Source organism: Tupaia chinensis, unplaced genomic scaffold (genome assembly GCF_000334495.1).
Source record: "Tupaia chinensis unplaced genomic scaffold, TupChi_1.0 Scaffold000235_1, whole genome shotgun sequence".
NCBI lineage: Eukaryota > Metazoa > Chordata > Mammalia > Scandentia > Tupaiidae > Tupaia > Tupaia belangeri.
The window spans coordinates 5,069,108-5,087,592 of record NW_006159713.1 but is presented as its reverse complement, the minus strand read 5'-3'; the positions used below and the strand labels follow the sequence as shown (position 1 = coordinate 5,087,592).

The window sequence follows — 18,485 nt, the reverse complement described above, 5'->3', positions numbered from 1 at the left end:
CCACCGAGAAGGTGCTTATCTCCTGCTCCCTGCTCAGGCCTTGCCCCACCTCGGGGTCTAACTGGGGGGGCCTCTCGGCCCCACTGGCCTCTTTTCCCTTCCTCCCACGTGGCGGTGTCCAGCCAGAGCGCATCCCTTGCTGGGCTGGCTGGGAGGGGTGGGAAGGCAGGTGGGGATCTGGCATGGAGCACCAGGTCAGAACCCAGGGGTTCCTGAGCCCCTGAAACTTCCTGTGCAGGGAAGGCTAGGGTGGGCAGATGGGAGGGTGGGGCCTGCCCCTCCTCCCACCTGGCCAGCCCTCCCTGGAAGACCTGCCGCCTCCCTCCCAGCTGCTGTCCAGGGCAAGAGGAACCGGCGGATTGTGGCTGGCCGGGCCTAGCCCCACCCTGGCACCTGTACCCTTAGCAGAACTCCTGGGGGCCGGTTTGATAAGAGGGGCCTGGGGATGTGCAGATGGGGACACACTGTGTCCAGCCCACCTGGGAAGCTGGCAGGAGTGGGTCAGGCAGGGCCAGAAGGAAGGCCATCCTCCCTACAGCCCCTTCTCTGAAGACCCTCCTAGGCCCCACAGGGTCAGGGACTGGCCTGCAGCGTGTACAGAGCCCTGGGACCCCAAACCCCCGTCTGTCACCTTCTGCCTCAGTTATCCCAATGGCTCCAGGTGGGCAAGGCCCCAAGTCTTCGGGCCGAACCTGGCCAGTATCCACCCTCTGGCAGCTCTGATCCATTTCCCAAGCCAGAGAGATGCTTCTAGATGCAGACTGGGCACGTCCTGCTGTCTAAGGCCCCACAGAAACAGGCAAGTGCCTGAGAACCAGTAGGGTCAAAGGAACTCCTCCTCATAGACATCAGATGTCCCTGGGCTCGTGGCGGAGAGACCCCAAGGCCTGCTTCCCACCACCTAAGCCAGGCCCAGAACCAAGTTGGCCACCCAGGAAGCAGGAGAATTTGAGGGAGTGCTTGGAAGAGGGAGTTGGGTCCTTTTCCTCCTTCCTCAAATGTGAACAAGAGGGGATGCCCCCAACCTGGGCCTTTCTGAGAGACCACCTCACAGAGATGAAGAGGCCTGTAGGAGCTGGATCTGACCCGCTGGCTCCCAGCCAGGACACTGCTGGGAGCACATGTGTGTGTTGGGGGTGCGGAGGTTTGGCCTTGGTCCTAGGAGCTGGGGCATAAGAGCCGTCGTCCACCTTGAGGAAGGTGAGGGGCAGAGGCCAGGGCAAGGAACAGAAGAGGGGTCAAGAGAGAGGCAGGGCGTTGGGGTTCCCAGTGCCAAGGTCCTTGCAGGTGCCCATCGGAGGGCACTGCCAGTCTACTCCAGCTGCCAAGGTGGCCTCACTCCGGTCCTCTCCACCGCCAGTGACCTGCGCTTCTCTCCCTGCTTGAGCTCCTCCTGGAGCAGCCAGGAGAGAAGGGAAGCGATTCCAGGACAGAGAGAAAGCTGGGATGTGTAGGGTGGCCCTCTAGCCTAGTGGTTCGGTTCCCAATGGCTGACTGCAGTTCAAATCCTGGGCTTGGTGGCTTGAAAAAGCACACAGGCACATGTGTGTGCATGCCTAAAATCCTAACAGGATAGAAAAATGGGGAAACGATTCCAGCGTGCTCAGGCCCCTTTAAGGGGTATTTTCTCCCCATCCCTCCGGTTTTCTCTGGCAAGTGCACGTGACTTCTGGCAAAAACAAACAAACAAACGAAAACAACCTAGGATGTAGGTCTGGGTGGGCTTCGATTTAGACTGCGCTGGGATGCCATGCCTGAACACATACAGCGAGGGTCAAACGTGGCTACTCTCTTGACGGAGCAAGGACAGAAACCTACAAGATCTGCCTAGCCCATGTCCCAGGACGGGAGGAGAGATTTGCTGGAACAGGTCAGAGGCAATGACAGGAGAAAGGCCCAGTCGTTTCCTCCTGCAGCCCACCGACCACAGACCGGTCAGTAAACTGACCATGTATATCATATGACCAGGCAGGGGTTAAATTCAGCCCTGGATGGTGATCTCTTTGGCCAAAGAATCTTTAGGATTCACCAAAACTTTAAAATGAGCACATTTCACACAATCCGGACTCCTTGTTTTTCATAAAGGGAAGTGGGTCTGACTACGTGAGCCCACACCCCTGCGAGGCAGCGACCAGCTAGAGCTGAATGGCAGCTGCCCCTCAGAGTGGGCTTTGTAATCGCCAGTACACCGCAGACCCCACCACTCCCCAGTGCCTCCTCTCCACCGACACCAAGTTTCAGCCATCCTTCATCCCTGATCTGGTTGATATGGCTTCAAGCACTTGAGATTTTTCTCTATAGATGTTCTTCTTCTCTCCACATTTTCTGATTATTGCAAAGTGTTTATATCAGTGGTTGTTGGAATGGCAACAGAAAAAAGCAGCTCAGAAGAAAACGCTCCAAAATGTTTCTGCTGGCTTGTTAGGTGGTAACAGCTGGTTTTTATTTCCCTCTTGATAGTCTAGTTTCCAAATTCTCTACAATGAACAGGTACTTCTTTTTAATATCAAAAGACCAACAAATTGGTACTTAAAAACATCTCCCCATTATTAAGGCTGAGAACAGGATCAAAGGTGACACCTTCTACAGAAAGTCTTCCTGGATTCCCATCCAGGAAGGATGCTCTCCCCCCCCCCCACCCTATGCCTATACCTCCAGGAGCTTTTGTTGCCTTGCGTGTGCCTCACAGCAGAGAACTCTCAGTGGGAACAACCAGTTCACCTGTGTCCTACCACCTGCATAGGCTGGTGATTGGCCAGAATGAACCATGACGGGAGCTCAGTGTGCCCAGGGCCTTTTGCAAGGATTCTGGAATGACCCTGTGGGACAGTATGGGACTCCAGGCCAGGAGGTCTGTCTCAGTCTTCGGAGTGTTGGAAGGGAAAGGAGACTGGACTGTGACGTTTCACAGTTCTCGCCACCAGAGGGCAGCCGGTGAGGCTGAGGGCGGCTTCGAGGTGTGAGCGAGGGCCAAGCAGTTCAGAGACTGGCCCAGATGGCAGGAGGGTCCCAGCCCAGCCCAGGGTCTATACAAAGGCTGGAGGGACCTAGCCCACCCCAGAGTCTATATGAAGTCAGGAAGGACCTAGCCAGCCCAGGCGTCTACGTGAAGCCCAAGTCAGGGGCAGACCAAGGTAACAGTTTGTAGCAGGCACAAGGTGGCTCTTGGATACTTCTACCCGAAAAGATAGCATTAGACTCGGGGGCCCCGGGAGTGAGTGGAGGGTGGAGGAGCTCCCAGGAAAGGCCCTGGGAAAGGAGGAGGGCGGGGAAGCCAACGAGGTAGGCGGGTAGCTGTTGTGCTGCGGTCAGGGCCATCCCCATCCAGGGCCGGCCGTTCCCATCCAGGGCTCTGCCCCAAGTCCTGCCCCGCCCATCTGTCGTTTTTTTTAGCCTAAGTTTGCCGTGGCGGGGGCCACAGCGAGCCTGCACGGAGCCCGCCAGGGGCAGGACGAAGGATGCCACCAGGCCTCCCTGATCCATGGCTTGACCCGGCCACCTGTGGGTTCCCAACCCCCAGCATTGAGGACTGGGCCCAGGGGTGGCAAGGCAAGCCAGGCCTCAGTCCAGGTGGGACAGCTGTGGGGGCAGTCCCACACGCAGTGCAGCAACTTACTCCTGAGTCCTCTGGGAGCTGTACCCGAGCGCCAAGTCATCCCTGGGCCAACTCAGAGGACAGAGCCCAGGAGTCTGGTCCCTGTGGTGACAGCCCCATCCCTCCAAGGTCCTTGGTTCTCTGCATGTCGCTGCTGACGGGCCAAGGGCTGTCGCTGGCAGAAGGTCACAGGCAATCCGAGAAGAGCCCGTCTGCTGCCAGCGCCTAGATGCGACTGGACGAGGTGCTGCCGGAGCTGATGGGCAGCCGCGCACTGTCCGAGCTGCTCTTGAGCGGGGATGGGCCGCCCTGGGCCTGCAGACGCATGGACCAGTACCAGAGGAAGATGAGGAAGCCTGTGGGGGAGCGGAATGGGGCTCAGCCTGTGGGGCAACCTGCCTGCCCACCCGCTCCTTGCCCAGCCTCCTGGACTCGGTCTACCCCAGCTTCCCCTGCCTTCTCCCTGACCTGCGTGGGCCAGGCACTGTGCTCAGTGTCTCCGTGTCACCTCCCTCATCTCGGGGCTCCTGCGAGCTCAGTCCCAGGCATGACTATTCTGTTTTACCAACAAGGGAACTGAGGCCAGGGAGGCCAGGTAAGGGGACCTGGCTGAGCCAGGGGTCAGACCTCGGTGACCTGGCTCTAAGGCCACCCGTTTAAACCCTGTGTGACCTCGTCGCCCCTACAGTGATACAATACCACAATCTATTAGTAGCTCAATAAGTCATGTGACCGTATGGTCCTACCTGATAGGCCATAGCGTCCCCGTCATTTCATAGGCGAGAGAGTAAAGACTCTAGAGTTAAATACTTGAAGTTGGTGACATCTCCCCCGTCCCTCATCCACTGGGCCTGTTCCTTTCATCCTTTTTTCAGACTACTTTTTTAGGGTCTCTCTATGTCACGATCCTCCTGCCTCTGCTTCCTGAGTAGCTGGGACCACAGGCACATGCTTCTGCACCTCACTTCTCTAGGGTGGGCTGAGAATCGAACCCAGGCCTCCCACGTGGCCTCAGTCTGCTCCACAACTGCATCTACCAGCGCATGCTCCTGCAGTAACCCTCGGTAGAAGGCTGGCCTTGCAGCCTCCCCACTCAGCATAGCCGGAGGGGTATGGGCGTGTGCGCATGCACCTGTGTCTGGAGGAGGTGGGACAGGCAAGGGTGGAGGGTGCAGACAGAGCAGGGAGGGCTCCGTCCATACTCCGTCATGCTCCGTCCCATACTCCCACTTCAGAAATGAGGAAATGGAGGTTCAGAGAAGAGCCAGGACTTATGCGAGGTCACCAGGTGAGCGAGAGGCATTGGGCTGGACCACTCACGATCCTGCCTCTCTGCCTTTTTTTTCCTGCCCCTTTCCCTGCCCAACTCCCTCGCTGGCCTCAAGCCTGCTTCTCCACACTGTCCTCCCACGTGCAAGCTTGTTCCAACCTCAGGGCCTGGGTCGTCGCTCTGCCCACCCCCACCTGGAGCTCCAGCCCCTAGATAGGGTGTGAATCCCCTGGGTGTCTTGCTAAAAGCACAGCCTGCTCCAGCCAGTCCAGTGTGGACCAGAGTCTATTTCTAACAATCTCCCCACAATGCTGATGCCGCGGGTCTGTGGCGTGCTCTTGGAGTAACGAGGTTCCAGATCTCTCTAGAGCTGATCTTTCTGTTGTCCTCAGATGTCTCCTGTACAGAGAGGCTTCCCTGGCCACTCCCTAAAACGTCCCCTGCCTGGCCCAGGCCCCGTACTGCCCGCTCTCTGAGCAAGCCTATGATGGCCATGGGCTCGCTTACCCAGTCTTCCCCACTAGCGCACAGCCCATGCAAGCCAGGCCCTCACCCAGCTGGCTTGCAGCTGCAGCCTCAGGACTTAGCACAGGGTCTGCACACAGCAGGTGCTCAATAAAGCCTTGCTGACTGACGCCCTGGATGCCCCCATTTTATGAATGAGAGGACTGGGGCACAGAGAAGGGAAGTCTTCAGGGCCTCTGGGTCATCTCTTCCCTGCCTGGGGAACCCTGGGGCCAGGGCAGGGGGTCTTCTCCATGCCTACCTTGGAAGGAGGTGATGATGCTGAAGAGGTAGAGGATGACGAGCTGGAAGGTACCAGAAGCAAAGGAGAAGAAGACCAAGGCCCAGGGGAGGCCGAGGACCAGGCTGAGGCCCAGCAGCGTCAGCACGTGGACCCACTTTTGAGTGTGTGAGTGCAGCCGCAGGATCTGCACCACCATGGTGCCCAGCATGGCCATGTTGAACAGAAACACCAGGCTGAAGAGCCCCAGGTTGGTGACGTAGCTGACCAGGGAGTCCCGGATCCAGCACCTGCAGGCAGGGGTGAGGGCGGAGTGATCGGCCAGGCTGAGGCAGCATTTCCATGTTCGTTTCATCATTAACCACTGTTTACGGTGAGGACTGCTGGCTTCTCACTTATACTGTTGATATCATTTTTGCGAATACATTTACGTTAACGAGTGAGGTGATTTAAAGGGAAACATTAAGTATACAGTGATACAGATAAGGCACATTCCAGGTCATGAATGTGAAGGGCTGAGAACCACAAGGACACTGAGCTACAGGGGCTCCGGCCTGGAGCTCAGGAACTCTGGCTTCCAGCCCAGGTTTGGGGGAAAGCAGTCAGGGTCACCTTCAGCCTGGGTGAATTAGGCCAGCGGAAGCCCGGATCAGCCCACTCGCCCTCCAGCGGGGTGCCTTTGAGCAGTGCACTGGCTCTCCACGTGGCTAGGAGGAGACCCCTGAGCCTCAGTATCTCCACCTTCTTGAGGAGACAGAGGGCTACAGCAAAGGAACATGGCGGGACTCATGCTCCGTCCCATACTCCCACTTCAGAAATGAGGAAACGGAGGTTCAGAGAAGAGCCAGGACTTATGTGAGGTCACCAGGTGAGCGAGAGGCAGATTCAGATCTTTATGTACCCTCCACGCCCCTTAAGCACTCCAGCGACTGCCAGGCCAATACCACCAGCAGGCAAGGACCCTGGGCCCCCTGGCCGGCATGTTCCAGTCCCAGGCTGCTCTGCAGGCTCTATACTCCACATCCCTGCTCCCACCACACACAGCCACTCACATGGAAGGGTAAATGACGCTCTCCGGAGTCCTGTGCACAGCCAGGATGATGGGGCCATAGTTGTTCACGTCCACCAGCGCCACCAGCGTCACCAGGAAGATGGGGAAGCCTGTGGGCAGCAGAGCATGGGGCTCCATCTCCCACTCCTTGAGGCCCAGTCCTCCCCTGCCTTAAGGCAGATCTGGGGTGAGACCCCCCAAGCCTTGCAGGTCAGTGCTCCCAGAGCCCACCCAGCCCCATCTAGGGAAGGTCCCTCAAGCTTGGACCCTCCTTTCCAGTCTGGGTATCCCATAAAGGCAAGCCTCTCCTCCTCGCCACCCCGACTGTCTTTCGGGGAAAGGGCAAAGGCCTGCCGTTCTCTGCTGAAGGGCTGAATGTCAGGGAGAGGCGGGTGAAGGGGACGGCCTGAGGGTGGGGCAGAGTTCTGCTCCCAGGGGATGTCGGTGCTGCGCTTTGACCTGGTCCACCAGGTGAAGATGGAAAACCCCCCGAGGGGGCCACCCACCTCCAAACACCCCGATCTTGATACAGGCCCAACGCGGGAGGAAATTTTTATTAACGGGTGGAGTGAACAAAGAAGGGGCCCAGGGAGAAACACGCAAGTTGGTGAGAGACACGGAGAGGCTGAGCTGGTGCCAAGCCTCTGGGCTCCGGTCTGACGTGAGGGGTCTGGAGCATGGACGAGAGGTATCATGGGTCAAGGACGAAATGCTACCTGCCCAGCGGGGCCCCTGCCAGCCCTGAATTAGGGGAGTGGAAGACTGGATTTCAGCCGCACTCCCCTCCCAGTGGGGACCTGTGAGCAGGGACGACCTGCACAGTCGTACACAGGCGCCCGAACCACAACCCCCCTTTCATGGAACGAGAGATGTGGGGCATTTGGAACTGAGTCTTAGGGATAGGGTTTACTGCTTCATCTTCCTAGAGGGGTTCTTGACCAAGTCAGGAGGGACCGTGGGGACGGGGCGGGGGGGTGAGAGAAGCAGTGAGGGAAGTCAGAACCAGGTGCAGAGCCAGGTGCCTGTGCTTGGCCAAAAGCTGAGTAGGAGAGGCACGTGTGGGGCCTCCTGCGCCCTCCTCCTGAGCTCGGAGAGACTCCTCCCAGCCACTCACCCCAGCCCACGATGCTGAGCTTGAGCAGATAGCCGGGGACGTAGGTGCCAAAGACCTCAACCACAAGGCGGTAGAGATTGTAGCCCTCGAGGCCCATCCAGGAGAGGCAGGCGAGCAGGGAGAAGTGCAGGAGGATGGCGCTGGCGCGGCAGCCGGCCTCAGAGCCCGTCAGCGCCACTGGCTCGCTGAGCAGGAAGCTCACGTCCAGCAGGAAGACGTCCAGCAGCAGGTTCATGTGCACCTTGATGGTGTAATCGCGAGGCTTCCTCCTGCAGGGGCGGGGCACCCTGGTGGGCCACTGTGGGAAGGCAGGCGAGGGTGCCCACTCCTCCTCCTCCTCCAGGAAGCCTTCCCAGACCACACATGCACACGCACAGTTACACACGCTCTCTACCCTACTCCTGTGGCTGCAGCTGCTGTGCCCCATTTGTGTACCTACTGAGTGCTCAGCACCCACAGACTCTGGCACCACATGCACATTTATCACCAGCCTTAGCCAGGAAAAGGCAAGGAGACAAGCAGCCATTAAAATAAACCAGACACTCCGAGAGCTCTCGGAGAAGAAAGACCGGCGTCTTTGCTGTTTGGGGATCCATGCCACCCACACTCCAAGTCTCCCATCTATGTGCATGCTTGTGCATTTAGGGGTCTGAGTGTGGGGCGCGTGCACCTGTGTGCAGTGTGCAAGTCAGCGTGTTCACATCCCACCCCACCCCGTCTCCAGGCTATGTGGCCCACTGGGGAACACCAGAACACAGGCCCCTGGACTCCCACTCCTGGGCCCCTCACTTGTGGCACCGCCTTGGGCTGGTCCCCTCCCCCACAGACAGCTCACTCATCTGTGAAGGGGGAGGACGGCCCCCTCAGAGGGCTGGACTGAGGGTTGCAGTGAAGCAGGGCATCAGGCAGAGGGGAGAGGCTCCGTTCCCAAGGCCCCCCGTTCCTGGGTCCTTGGTCACATTGGCAACCACGTAGGTGTCTGGGACATCTATCTGCACCCCCGACTCCCACAGAGCCCGTCGGCTCTCCCTGCTCAGCCCCTTCACCTACTCAGCCCCGTGTGTGCAGCTGTGGACACGCATCTGCACGTGTGGCTTTACGCTCACAGCCCCACCCTCGCCCTAGTCAAGGGCCCCCAGGTGTTTCCAGAACTAAGGATGCTCCCTCTATCCAATGGGCCACAGCCTGACTGCAAGTGGACCGCACTTAGGACCTGCCACGCACTGACAGTCTCAGCCTCGGTACTGCCCGCTGCGCGACCTCAGGCAGGTCACTCGCCCTCTCTGAGTGCTCGCTCAGGGGGCCGCTGTGCAGGTGACCCGTGCTGACCCTTACCGAGCACTGAGAGCATGCCACGGCCACGGGAAGCCCAGTGCTACGGCCACTGTCATCCCCATTGCTATGCGTGCCCAAAGGCCCCGCATGGGATCAGGCAAAGGCAGGCACAAACGCCCCAGCTCTGCACGCCGGAGACGGACTCAACTGTGTGATTGCTCCGTCATCCGAACACCACAGAGAGGACGCCATGTGCCCCTGCCCCCCACCCCACACACGGGGCACATTCTGGGGTAACGGGGCGGGCCAGTCTCTGGGGGTGTGCCATGGAGGGTCTCCTTCCCTCGTCCTGCCCCTCCCAGGCTTACCTGGAGAACAGGTAGGCGGCGATGGTGAGGACGCAGGCCAGGGCAGAGACGACGCAGCCCACGTAGGAGAGGAGGGTCAGGTAGTGCTTGTGGACAGCGTCCACCTCCACCGAGGAGACCTGGGCCCGGAGACAGGCAGGGCTGGCCTCAGCGTCCCCACCTCAGCCCGAGGCTCTGCCCTGGCAGAGGCTGCCCCGTGTCCCCGGTGAGCCTCAGAACCCGTGAGTGCCCTCCAGCTGAGCAGAAAGCGGCCCATGAGCCATTTCCCAGAGGACAATCATGCTGTCAACACATTGTCGGGGGGGTTCCTGACGCACAACCACCAGAGAACTTCCGCCCAGTGGTACTTTACTCTGATGCTCAGCACGGGGACCGGTGTCCTGTGAGGGAGGAGCTCCCCACATCCAGGGGGTTCAAGCCACAGCTTGACAGCCACTGGGAGAATCTGACATCCTGGGACACACACCCTCTGCTGAAACCCACCCCAGGGGACTCCATGCTGGGCCTCAGCACCCACTCAGGGGCTCAATCGAAACACACACCCGGCCCCAGGGTCTCCCTGAGGAATCGGAATCCTAGGTTGGAGCCAGGAATCTGCATTTTTATCACACACTGAAGTTTAGGAGGAATAAATAGCAACGGTTTGAGGCCAGCAGGTGGCATGGTGGTTAAGGCACTGAACTCCCACTTGGCTGACCACAGTTCGAGCCTTGGACCTGGTGCCTTGAAAATCACACCAGGTGCATGTGCGTGCATGCCCAAAACCCTGAGAGGAGAATGGAGGAGAAGGGATTATGGTGTGGTCATCCCCTTGGGGTGGGGGGTAGTTTCTCTGTCTCCCTCTCTCTGTCTCTCTCTGGTGAGTGCACATACCCTGTGGCAAAAACCCAAAAAAGTAAAATACATAGCAAAGGCTTTACAGACCAGCTCCTTCACTTACTGGCTGTTTGGCCTTGGTTTGGCCTTGGGTGAACTGCTTAACCTTTCTGAGCCTCAGTTTCCTTATCTACAAAATGGAATCATCGGAGCTACCTTGGAGGGTTGTGATAAAAAAATGAATGACTTGGGACCAGCAGTTAGCGTAATGGCTGCTTCGCTGGACTCTCATGTAGTCGACTGTGGTTCAAGTCCCAGACCCGGTGGCTTAAACTCATACCGGGCACGTGTGCATGCGTGCCCAAGATCCCGAGAGGAGAATGGAGGAGAAGGGATTGCGGCATGGCCATCCTCCCTGGGGGGTGATTTCTCGCTTTCTGTCTCTCTCTGTCTCTCTGGCGAGTACACACACCCTATAGCAAAAACCTCTCCAAAAAAAAAAGAAGAAAGAAAAACGAATAACTTCATCGGTGACAGTGCCAGGCACAGAACCCAGACCCAGCCTGTGGGTGGCTACCAGGCCGCAGGGGCCGCTCACCATGAGAACTGCAAAGTAGGTCAGGTGGTCGCACAGGCAGGATGTCTGGGTCTCTTTCTTGATGGTCTCGCACCCGGCGCTGCTCCAGCTCCCAGGGCTGCTCACTTTGAGGGGATGGAAGGGGCTCCCATCAAGGCCAGTCCCCCAGGACCCTGTTGCAATCCTCCTCTCCCCTTCAACCCCCGCCAAACGCATAACTGCCTCCTTCTGAGCCTTTGCCCCACCCAGCAGATCCCTAGCCTGCGTCTTACCTTTTTTAAGACTTACCTTTCTCCAGGAAGCCCTCCCTGATTGACCCCATCTCCCCTACCCTCCAGGACCCCATTTTTATTCTAGATACTGTCTAGCCCAGAGGCCCCTCAATACTCACAGGTCGGGTCTTCAACCCAGAAGACACATTGCAGAGTCACGTTCTTCTGCAGGGACAAGAAAGAGGAGAGTGGATCACACCACCGGCCACCGCTCTGGCCCAGCGGAGGAAGTCCAGACTGGGCGAGGCCACCACCCACCCCATTTGGGCATGGCTGGTGCCTGCAATGAGGAACCTCTGTTCTAAAGATGAGTGGGTGAGGAAGGAGGGAGCGGGAAGGGGACACGGCCAGAAGGACCCTTGTCCCCTTGGTCCATTTGCTCACTTACCGGCTGAGGCTGGTGCTGGAAGGTGAGCACCACAGGCTCTGAGAGGTTGGCCACTTTGGTGTTCTGCACAATAATGCCCAAGACCTTCTCACCCAACACTTGGCTGGAATTCTTGTCCTAGATAAATGGGGTGGGAAAAGAGAGGAGGGAGGGGGTTCAGGGCTGCAGGGAAAATTCCCTGGTGCTTTAGGCTTCCATCTCTACTAGCACATTGCTCTGAGATCCTGCCTCCCTCTGGAACTGATTCTTGTGCATGTAGTCATTCACACTGTAGTAAGAACAATACCACGTAGATCTCTTGCAGGGAGATTTGCACACTGTAGTCTAATTTCTGACTTTCCAAGGAAAGCTTTGGCTCCTGGAGGGGGAACCTGGCTGCATGCCTCTTTCCATCCCTCTGAGGGCACGAGGGGCGCCCCATACCTGGAACAGGGCCTGGCTGCTGAAGTCCACCAGGAGGAGTCTCTTCTCGGCCTCGCCCCTCCGGCCTTTGGCCCTCTGGAAGAGCGCGCGGGGCAGCAGCACCGAGTACTCCAGGACCTCGCCCTGCTCCTCCTGCAGACCAGAGTGCCCACAGGACTGAGCCGAACACGCATGCGCACACAGCCCTTCCCGGCCACTGCCGTGGCTAAGCCTGTCTCCTTCAGGAAGACAGGCTTGACCCAGACGGGCCTGCTTCCCCTCCCATCCTCAGCACCAGCTCTGGCTGGGGAGCCTTGTGGTTGGATCCGGGGGTCCCAGGGGCAAACAGGCCCGGGAGAACCACATGGTGTTGTTGTCTCGGACTCCAATGTCCACTCTGCCTACAGGTGGCCGAATGGCAGCATGGGTGACATCGGCTAAGTAGACCCACTCAAGGGCTGTTCTCCAGCTAGGGGCAGGGGCTGATCTGTTCCCGCCAGTGTGCCCAGGAGCTCCTGCACCCAGGAAGGGCCCTCAGCACCAGGAGGTAGCGCCGACTGCGGAGGGTTACGCTGGGGCCTGGGAGGCCAGGGAGGGGCCGGGGTGGGGTGCTGCATTGTAGGGTGCTCCTGGCCGCTATATCCCACTGGCCTGCCTAGCCTCACACCTGCCCCTGCCCCGCCCAACCTGGGCCCGAGCCCTGACCTGCGGCCGGGAGTGGATGCTCAGGTCCTGGAGGCTGGCTGTGGGCGGGAGCTTCCACACGGTGGCGTTGACCCGGTCCTCCTCGAAGGATACCGTGTCCCCCGAGAATCTTACAGAGCTCAGCTTTGACTCCAGGCTCTGCAGCTGCCTGGCAGGGAGGAGAGAGTGGTGAGTGACAGTGGGAGAGGGGCCTGGGCATGCGGGGAGACCAAGGCAGAGAGGAGGAGACCCTGAGGGATACACAGGAAAGAAACAGAGGAGAGGGGACCAGGGGAGAGCAGAGGAAGGGGGACGGGGTCCCGGAGCAAACAGGAAAGGGGGGTCTGGCTGGATAGGGGGCTCTGGGCCCAGCCCCGCCTGCACCAGCCCACCCCGAGCCATCGCAGAGTCACATCTGCTGAGCTCTCAATGGGCCAGCCGCTCCTCCTTTCTCGGCTGTGCTGTCCTGGGATGGGATGAGGACACCAGCTTCTATCAACTCGTGAGTGGGGTTTGGCAGGGGTGGGGGGGCTGTCTCTCTTCCCCAGAGGGAGATGGAAAGACAAACGCCCCAGCCGGTGCCACCTTCCCAATGGCCTCATCTCCAGCACCCTCCCCCAGGCCCTGACCTGCTCAGCCACCCTCCACCCCAACTCCCTGGGGCCACACTCACTGGCTGGCATGGGTGGACGGCGGCCTCCGTGAGGCCTTCCGGGGATGCTGCAGGAGCTGGCTCAGCAGCTGGAGGTCCCTTTTCAGCTCACACATGTCCACCGAAGCATTGTGGGAGGCCTTCTGGGGAGGATCTGGGGGTGACAGAGAGGCCACTGAGCCTGTGGGCTGGGTTGCCATGCCGTAGTCCTGCTCAGCCCTCAGAATGCTTCGACCCCGCTTAACATAAGGGGCAACTGAGGCGCCAAGAAAGGGGGCAGACTCCCTCCAGCCAAACCTCCAGGGGCTCTGTGCTGTGGAACCTGCCAGCAGAGCAGGGGTAGGGGACGCACCCTGCCTGACACCCGCCTGGGCACCCTCCTGGGCACCCGCTCCCCTATCACAGCCCTGCCCCGCCCTACGCCCTACGCAGCCCCTCCCCGGTCTGCAGCAGTCTGAAAGGAGTCAGAAATCCTGACCTACCCAGCAAAGCCTCAGGCGCTTTCTCCCACTGTCCCCTCCTTGTCCCCTTTAGGCACACAGCTGAGGGAAAGCAGTGGCCCCACCCTGCCTGCCACACCCAGGCAGAAGACCCAGTCTCCAGACCGCAGGGTCAGTCCTGATCGTTGGCCTCTGTCCCAGTCAGCCGCTGAGCACTACCTGGGCTCCACATGGGCAGAGAAGGCCCATTGGCTGCAGGGCCCAGGCCCAGCCAGGGCTTGGTGGACCACGGGGGCTTGCGAGGTGGCTCGGGGACTCCACGCCCACCAGCCTCCCTGATGCCGGGCGTTGTCACCCCTACTGGTGCCAGAGGGCTGCAGACTCCTCCAGAGACGAGAGGAGACTCAGATGGGGTGGGCAGATGGGCAGAGGGTCTGTGGGGAGGGGGCACTGAGGCAGGAAGGCCCAAGTGGCCCTATGTTTTGACTAACATAATAAACACACATACATAAATAAATAAATACCTTTAAGAAGTTTTTGCCATAGGGCACATGCACTTGCCAAAGAGAGAGAGACTATCTCGTGAGAGGGAAAGTGAGAAATCACCCCCCGGAGGGGACAGTCACACTGCAATCCCTTCTCCTCCCGGGATCTTGGGCATGTGCACACAACCCCCGTCCCTGCCCTAGCCTCTGCATGGAACCTGCTCCCCTATCACAGCCCTGCCCTGCCCTAAGCAGCCCCTCCCCGGTCTGCAGCAGTCTGAAAGGAGTCAGAAATCCTGACCTACCCAGCAAAGCCTCAGGCACTTTCTCCCACTGTCCCCTCCTTGTCCCCTTTAGGCACACAGCTGAGGGAAAGCAGTGGCCCCATCCTGCCTGCCACACCCAGGCAGAAGACCCAGTCTCCAGACCGCAGGGTCAGCTCTGATGGTTGACCTCTGTCCCAGTCAGCCGCTGAGCACTACCTGTGTGACTCTGGGAGCCTCCCTGGGCCTCAGCGTCCTCCTCTGTGAAATGGGGGTGAACCATCTATCCTGGGGCTCCTGATTCCAGCCCTGCCTGTCCATTCTCCACTCCTGCCCTGCTCAGACCTCAGCCTTACCTAATCCTTCCCTGCAGTCTTTGGCTGGGTCTTTGTGCCTCTATCTTCACCCCGCCCTCCCACAAAGCTTCCTGAAGCACGTCTTGGAGGGCTCTCCTCCCCTCCTCAAGCACCTGCAATGGCTCCCTACTGCCTGTGAACAAAGTCCAAGTTCTGTGACTTCAGAGCCCCGTCCACTGCCTCGCGCTTGCTCCCTGCCTCCAGACCTTGGCCTGGAAGTCACCTTACCATGGAAGAAGAAGGTAAAGCCAGAAGCACTTGGCAGGCTGGTGTTCCGCGGGCTCCACCAGGAGCTGACGGATGTGGCAAGCAGCGGGCGCCCCTGGGCCAGACTCTCCTGGTGCCGGAAGCAGAGGAGGTCAGAGGCCCTGTCACTCAGCAGGTAGTCGAGCCTGCCATAGCGCAGGTGCAGCTTCCCCGCGTGGCGGTTCCAGTACAGGCAGAAGTGGTAGAGGCCCCTGGGCTCTGGGAAAGCTTGGGAAGCCTTGGGGGCTGCCGGGAAGGGGGCGTGAACCGTGAGGGCCTCCTCAGAGTTTCTGATGAAGATGTGCTTCTGTGATATCTGCTCGTACTGGATCCTGCTGCCCCGTGTCTGGTTCCTCTGGCCACAGAAGCGGAAGTCTTCCCGAAGACCCCCACCATGGACACCTGAGGAGGCAGAGGCTGCAGATGGGACCCTGCAGCAGAGGCCAGGTGGGCCGCGGGAGGGGCCCAGAGACCTCGATGGGTCTGCAAAAATGGATGCATCTACCCTGCACACAAGGTATTGGCTTCAAAATATAGAAAGAACAACCTGCGAATAATACTTGCAAAGGCAAACATCATTTTTGAACAATACAGGATTTGACGCAGCCATAGCGGCCATCGACGGCAGTGCAGGTTGCACACTGTACAAGGATGCTCTGGCCAGAGAGGAGAGTGGGGCTGATACCCAGTCCGTGGTCCCCACCCCACGTACACACTCTGGGCTGCATCCGCCAGGAGGGAGTGCCTTTTTCTTGTCTCCGAGGCACGTCTCTAGCGACTCCGAGTCCCCAGGTCAGTGCCTACCCGAAGGGGCTGGAGTGTGTGCTGGCAGCTGCCCACGCCATGGGGCATTCATAGTCATGACAGCCCAGGGCCCCCCAGGGAAGCCTACCTCGGCCCAGGAAGAGCAGACACAGCAGGAACAATGCTGTCTGCAGTGGCACGTGGGCAGCCATCTCCCTCCCAGGACGTCGCGCTGTGAGGTCACCACCTGTAAGGGACCAGGAGTGTTAGTGGGAGCCTGGACCGTGGGGTTGCTGGGGCCACCCTGTGGAGGGGGATGCTGGCATAGCAGATGTGGGAGGAGAGGTGGGAGGTGACGGTGGAAACAGCCCACGGCCCTCCCCAGAACGGCCGGAAGCTGGGCATGAATTGAGAGTGGCTTCCCAGATTCAAGCCCTAGCTCAGTCTTTGCCTGCCTGAGTCACTCGAAATGAAGGGGCTAATAATAGTACCTCCCTCCTGGACCCGGAAGTGAGGGGTAATCTTATCTAGAATCCGGAGGTGAGGGTTCCACCTGGAACTTACCTATGCCAGGATTGGACATGTTAAAAAAAGGGGGGGGAGATTGTTCTCAGAGTTCTCCCCTAGGGATCCCACTAGCATGATCCCCGAGACCTCGCTCAGAGGACATCTCCTCTAGAAAGCCTTCCTCAACTCCCAGCAGTCAGTTCCTGGGCACTTTGGTTCCGCCTTTTTGGCTTTCCCCCTATCAGGGCGGTACTGCCTAGAGCACCCCTCCTTAGCCAGCCAGAGAGCTCTGGATCCATCTCTGCCCTCAGGGCCTGGGGCAGAGGTTGCAGGGTCAGGGTTGGGGAGGAACTGAAGGAGCAGTGTGTCCACGGCGCCCTCTACAGGGGAATGAGGGGAGGGGAAGTTCCCATCATGACCACCAGGGAGAGCCAGGGAGCGCCGTAAGCAGCTGGCACAGCCCAGGGACATGGCAGTCTCTGCTGAGGACTAGGTCTCGGCATTGCCCACCCAGGGGCAGGCCAGCTCCCCTAACCCATGAGCACTGTTGCCCCCCACCCCGTCAGCCTCTTTATTGACCCCTCCACCCCGATGCTGCACGAATTCTCACTCCAGCCCTATGAAGTGGGCACTACTGTCAGTCCACTTTGCGGATGAGGAAACTGAGGCCTGAGGGGTAAGTGACCTGCCTAGGTTTCTCCCAAGGCTCCAGGGTTTGTCCTCCCTGGTCAGAACTAGAGCCTACAGTCCTGGTGGTGGCTTGACCCTCCCTGCTGCCAGCTGGCCCTGTGACAGAGCTGGGTGCTGACAGACCCAGCCAGTCATCCTCATCCTGTGGGGAGCTACATCTGACCACAGTGACAGATGCAATCAGCCAGATGAAGGGAGGCCTAGCAACTGGGGGACAAGAGAGGAGGCTGCATTGGGAAGAACCAAGGAGGGCTTCCAGGAAGAGGTGGCTTCTGAACTGACAATTGGAGGATAGCGTTAAAGAGAGGGCTGTTCCAGGCAGAAGCTTGTTGTCTTGCCCCTGGACCAGGCCTCCCTTGAATGAGCCTGGGTCCTTTAAGCAAGAGCTGATCCCCTTTGTCCCAGGATGAGGAATGGACCCCCAATTTTTCAGGCCTCTCAGTCCAATCAGAGGTCATATGGCTCATCATCTTGCCACATGGCGGACTGCGTGGTTTGAGTGTCAGACCCTGTGGCTTGAAAATCATGCTGGGCTGGGCCAGCAGGTGGCTGGATGCTCCCACATGGCTGACCATGGTTCAAGTCCCGAACCTGGTGGCTTGCTTTCTCACCTTCCTTCTTTCTGTGTGTCTGTCTTTCCCTGGTCAAATTAAAATAAATAAATGAATAAATAAGATTAGATCATTTCTTTAAAAAGAAAGAAAGAAAGAAAATCATGCTAAGCATATGTCTGTTTGAGCCCCAAATCCTGCAGGTGGCCATCCCCCCAGGGGTTATTCCCCCCCACCCACCCACCCTATCTCTCTCTGGGAGTGCATGTGCCCTATAGCAAATTTAACAAAAAGAGGGGGGAAAAAAAGAAAGAAAAGAAAAGTGCTTTAGGGAAGGGCCAGTTTGCTGTGCTGTGATTTTGAAGGTTCTGCTCTGGGTCCATCTCAGCATTTACTTCCTTTTGAAACTACCTCCTGCCACCTCACACCAGTGACAGGAACCTCAGCATCAGCATCTGGGGACAAGAAGCATGTCCCTCCTAGACCCCTGCTTTCCCTCTCCTTTCTGGCAGAAAGGGGCCCCTATAGTTGTCTACCTCTGATCTTCGGGTCAAGTGTCACCTCCTCCAGGCAGCCCTCTCACAGAGACCACTGCTTTTCACTAGGAAACTAGAAGCTGACAGATCACTTTGAGACTCTGGTCCACGTTCCCCACAGTAGGGTGTTTGTGTCCAAGGCCTGGAAGAGCTAGGGACACCCTATGGTCACACAGCAAGCCGGAGAGCAGCTGACCAGACCCGTCTAGCTCTCTGGCCTGCCGATCAGCTACGAGAGCCACCACTGTCAGTACACAAGACCCCCAGACGGGCAGAACCATGGCCTTGTATCATCCCCCTGGGTCAGCCCCTGAGAAGGGGGGCCAGGTAGGGAGGGGGTTCCCCATCACCAGAGGACATAAGTGGAGCTGTACCCCAGGGGGTCCATAGAAGGGGTTCAAACACAGACAGGGCCCAGTGGGGACCAACTGCCCCTGACACTCTTTGATTCATTCCTG

At 58.7% G+C, this 18,485-nt stretch overlaps 1 protein-coding gene across 6 annotated transcripts in view; it reads right to left on the bottom strand.

The window, feature by feature from the left end:
- Nucleotides 1-3,396: 3,396 nt before the first annotated feature.
- The window catches only part of ADGRG1 (adhesion G protein-coupled receptor G1), a 42,923-nt gene continuing 27,834 nt past the window's right edge, over nucleotides 3,397-18,485 (bottom strand). For 4 of the 6 annotated variants that reach the window (XM_006148428.3, XM_006148432.3, XM_006148431.3 and 1 more), the window contains exons 2-14: nucleotides 15,892-15,990; nucleotides 14,982-15,401; nucleotides 13,231-13,363; nucleotides 12,579-12,726; nucleotides 11,895-12,026; nucleotides 11,472-11,588; nucleotides 11,203-11,248; nucleotides 10,833-10,936; nucleotides 9,419-9,537; nucleotides 7,776-8,044; nucleotides 6,663-6,771; nucleotides 5,632-5,900; nucleotides 3,397-3,951 (exon numbers count right to left, since the gene is read on the bottom strand). In XM_006148428.3, the coding sequence (XP_006148490.1) occupies nucleotides 3,821-3,951; nucleotides 5,632-5,900; nucleotides 6,663-6,771; nucleotides 7,776-8,044; nucleotides 9,419-9,537; nucleotides 10,833-10,936; nucleotides 11,203-11,248; nucleotides 11,472-11,588; nucleotides 11,895-12,026; nucleotides 12,579-12,726; nucleotides 13,231-13,363; nucleotides 14,982-15,401; nucleotides 15,892-15,990 (2,096 nt within the window). In that variant the 3' untranslated portion in view covers nucleotides 3,397-3,820. Of the gene's footprint in view, nucleotides 3,952-5,631; nucleotides 6,011-6,662; nucleotides 6,772-7,775; nucleotides 8,045-9,418; nucleotides 9,538-10,832; nucleotides 10,937-11,202; nucleotides 11,249-11,471; nucleotides 11,589-11,894; nucleotides 12,027-12,578; nucleotides 12,727-13,230; nucleotides 13,364-14,981; nucleotides 15,402-15,891; nucleotides 15,991-17,551; nucleotides 17,578-18,485 lie in introns of those variants that run through there. The other 2 variants (XM_006148435.2, XM_027771850.1) reach the window with 2 other exon arrangements.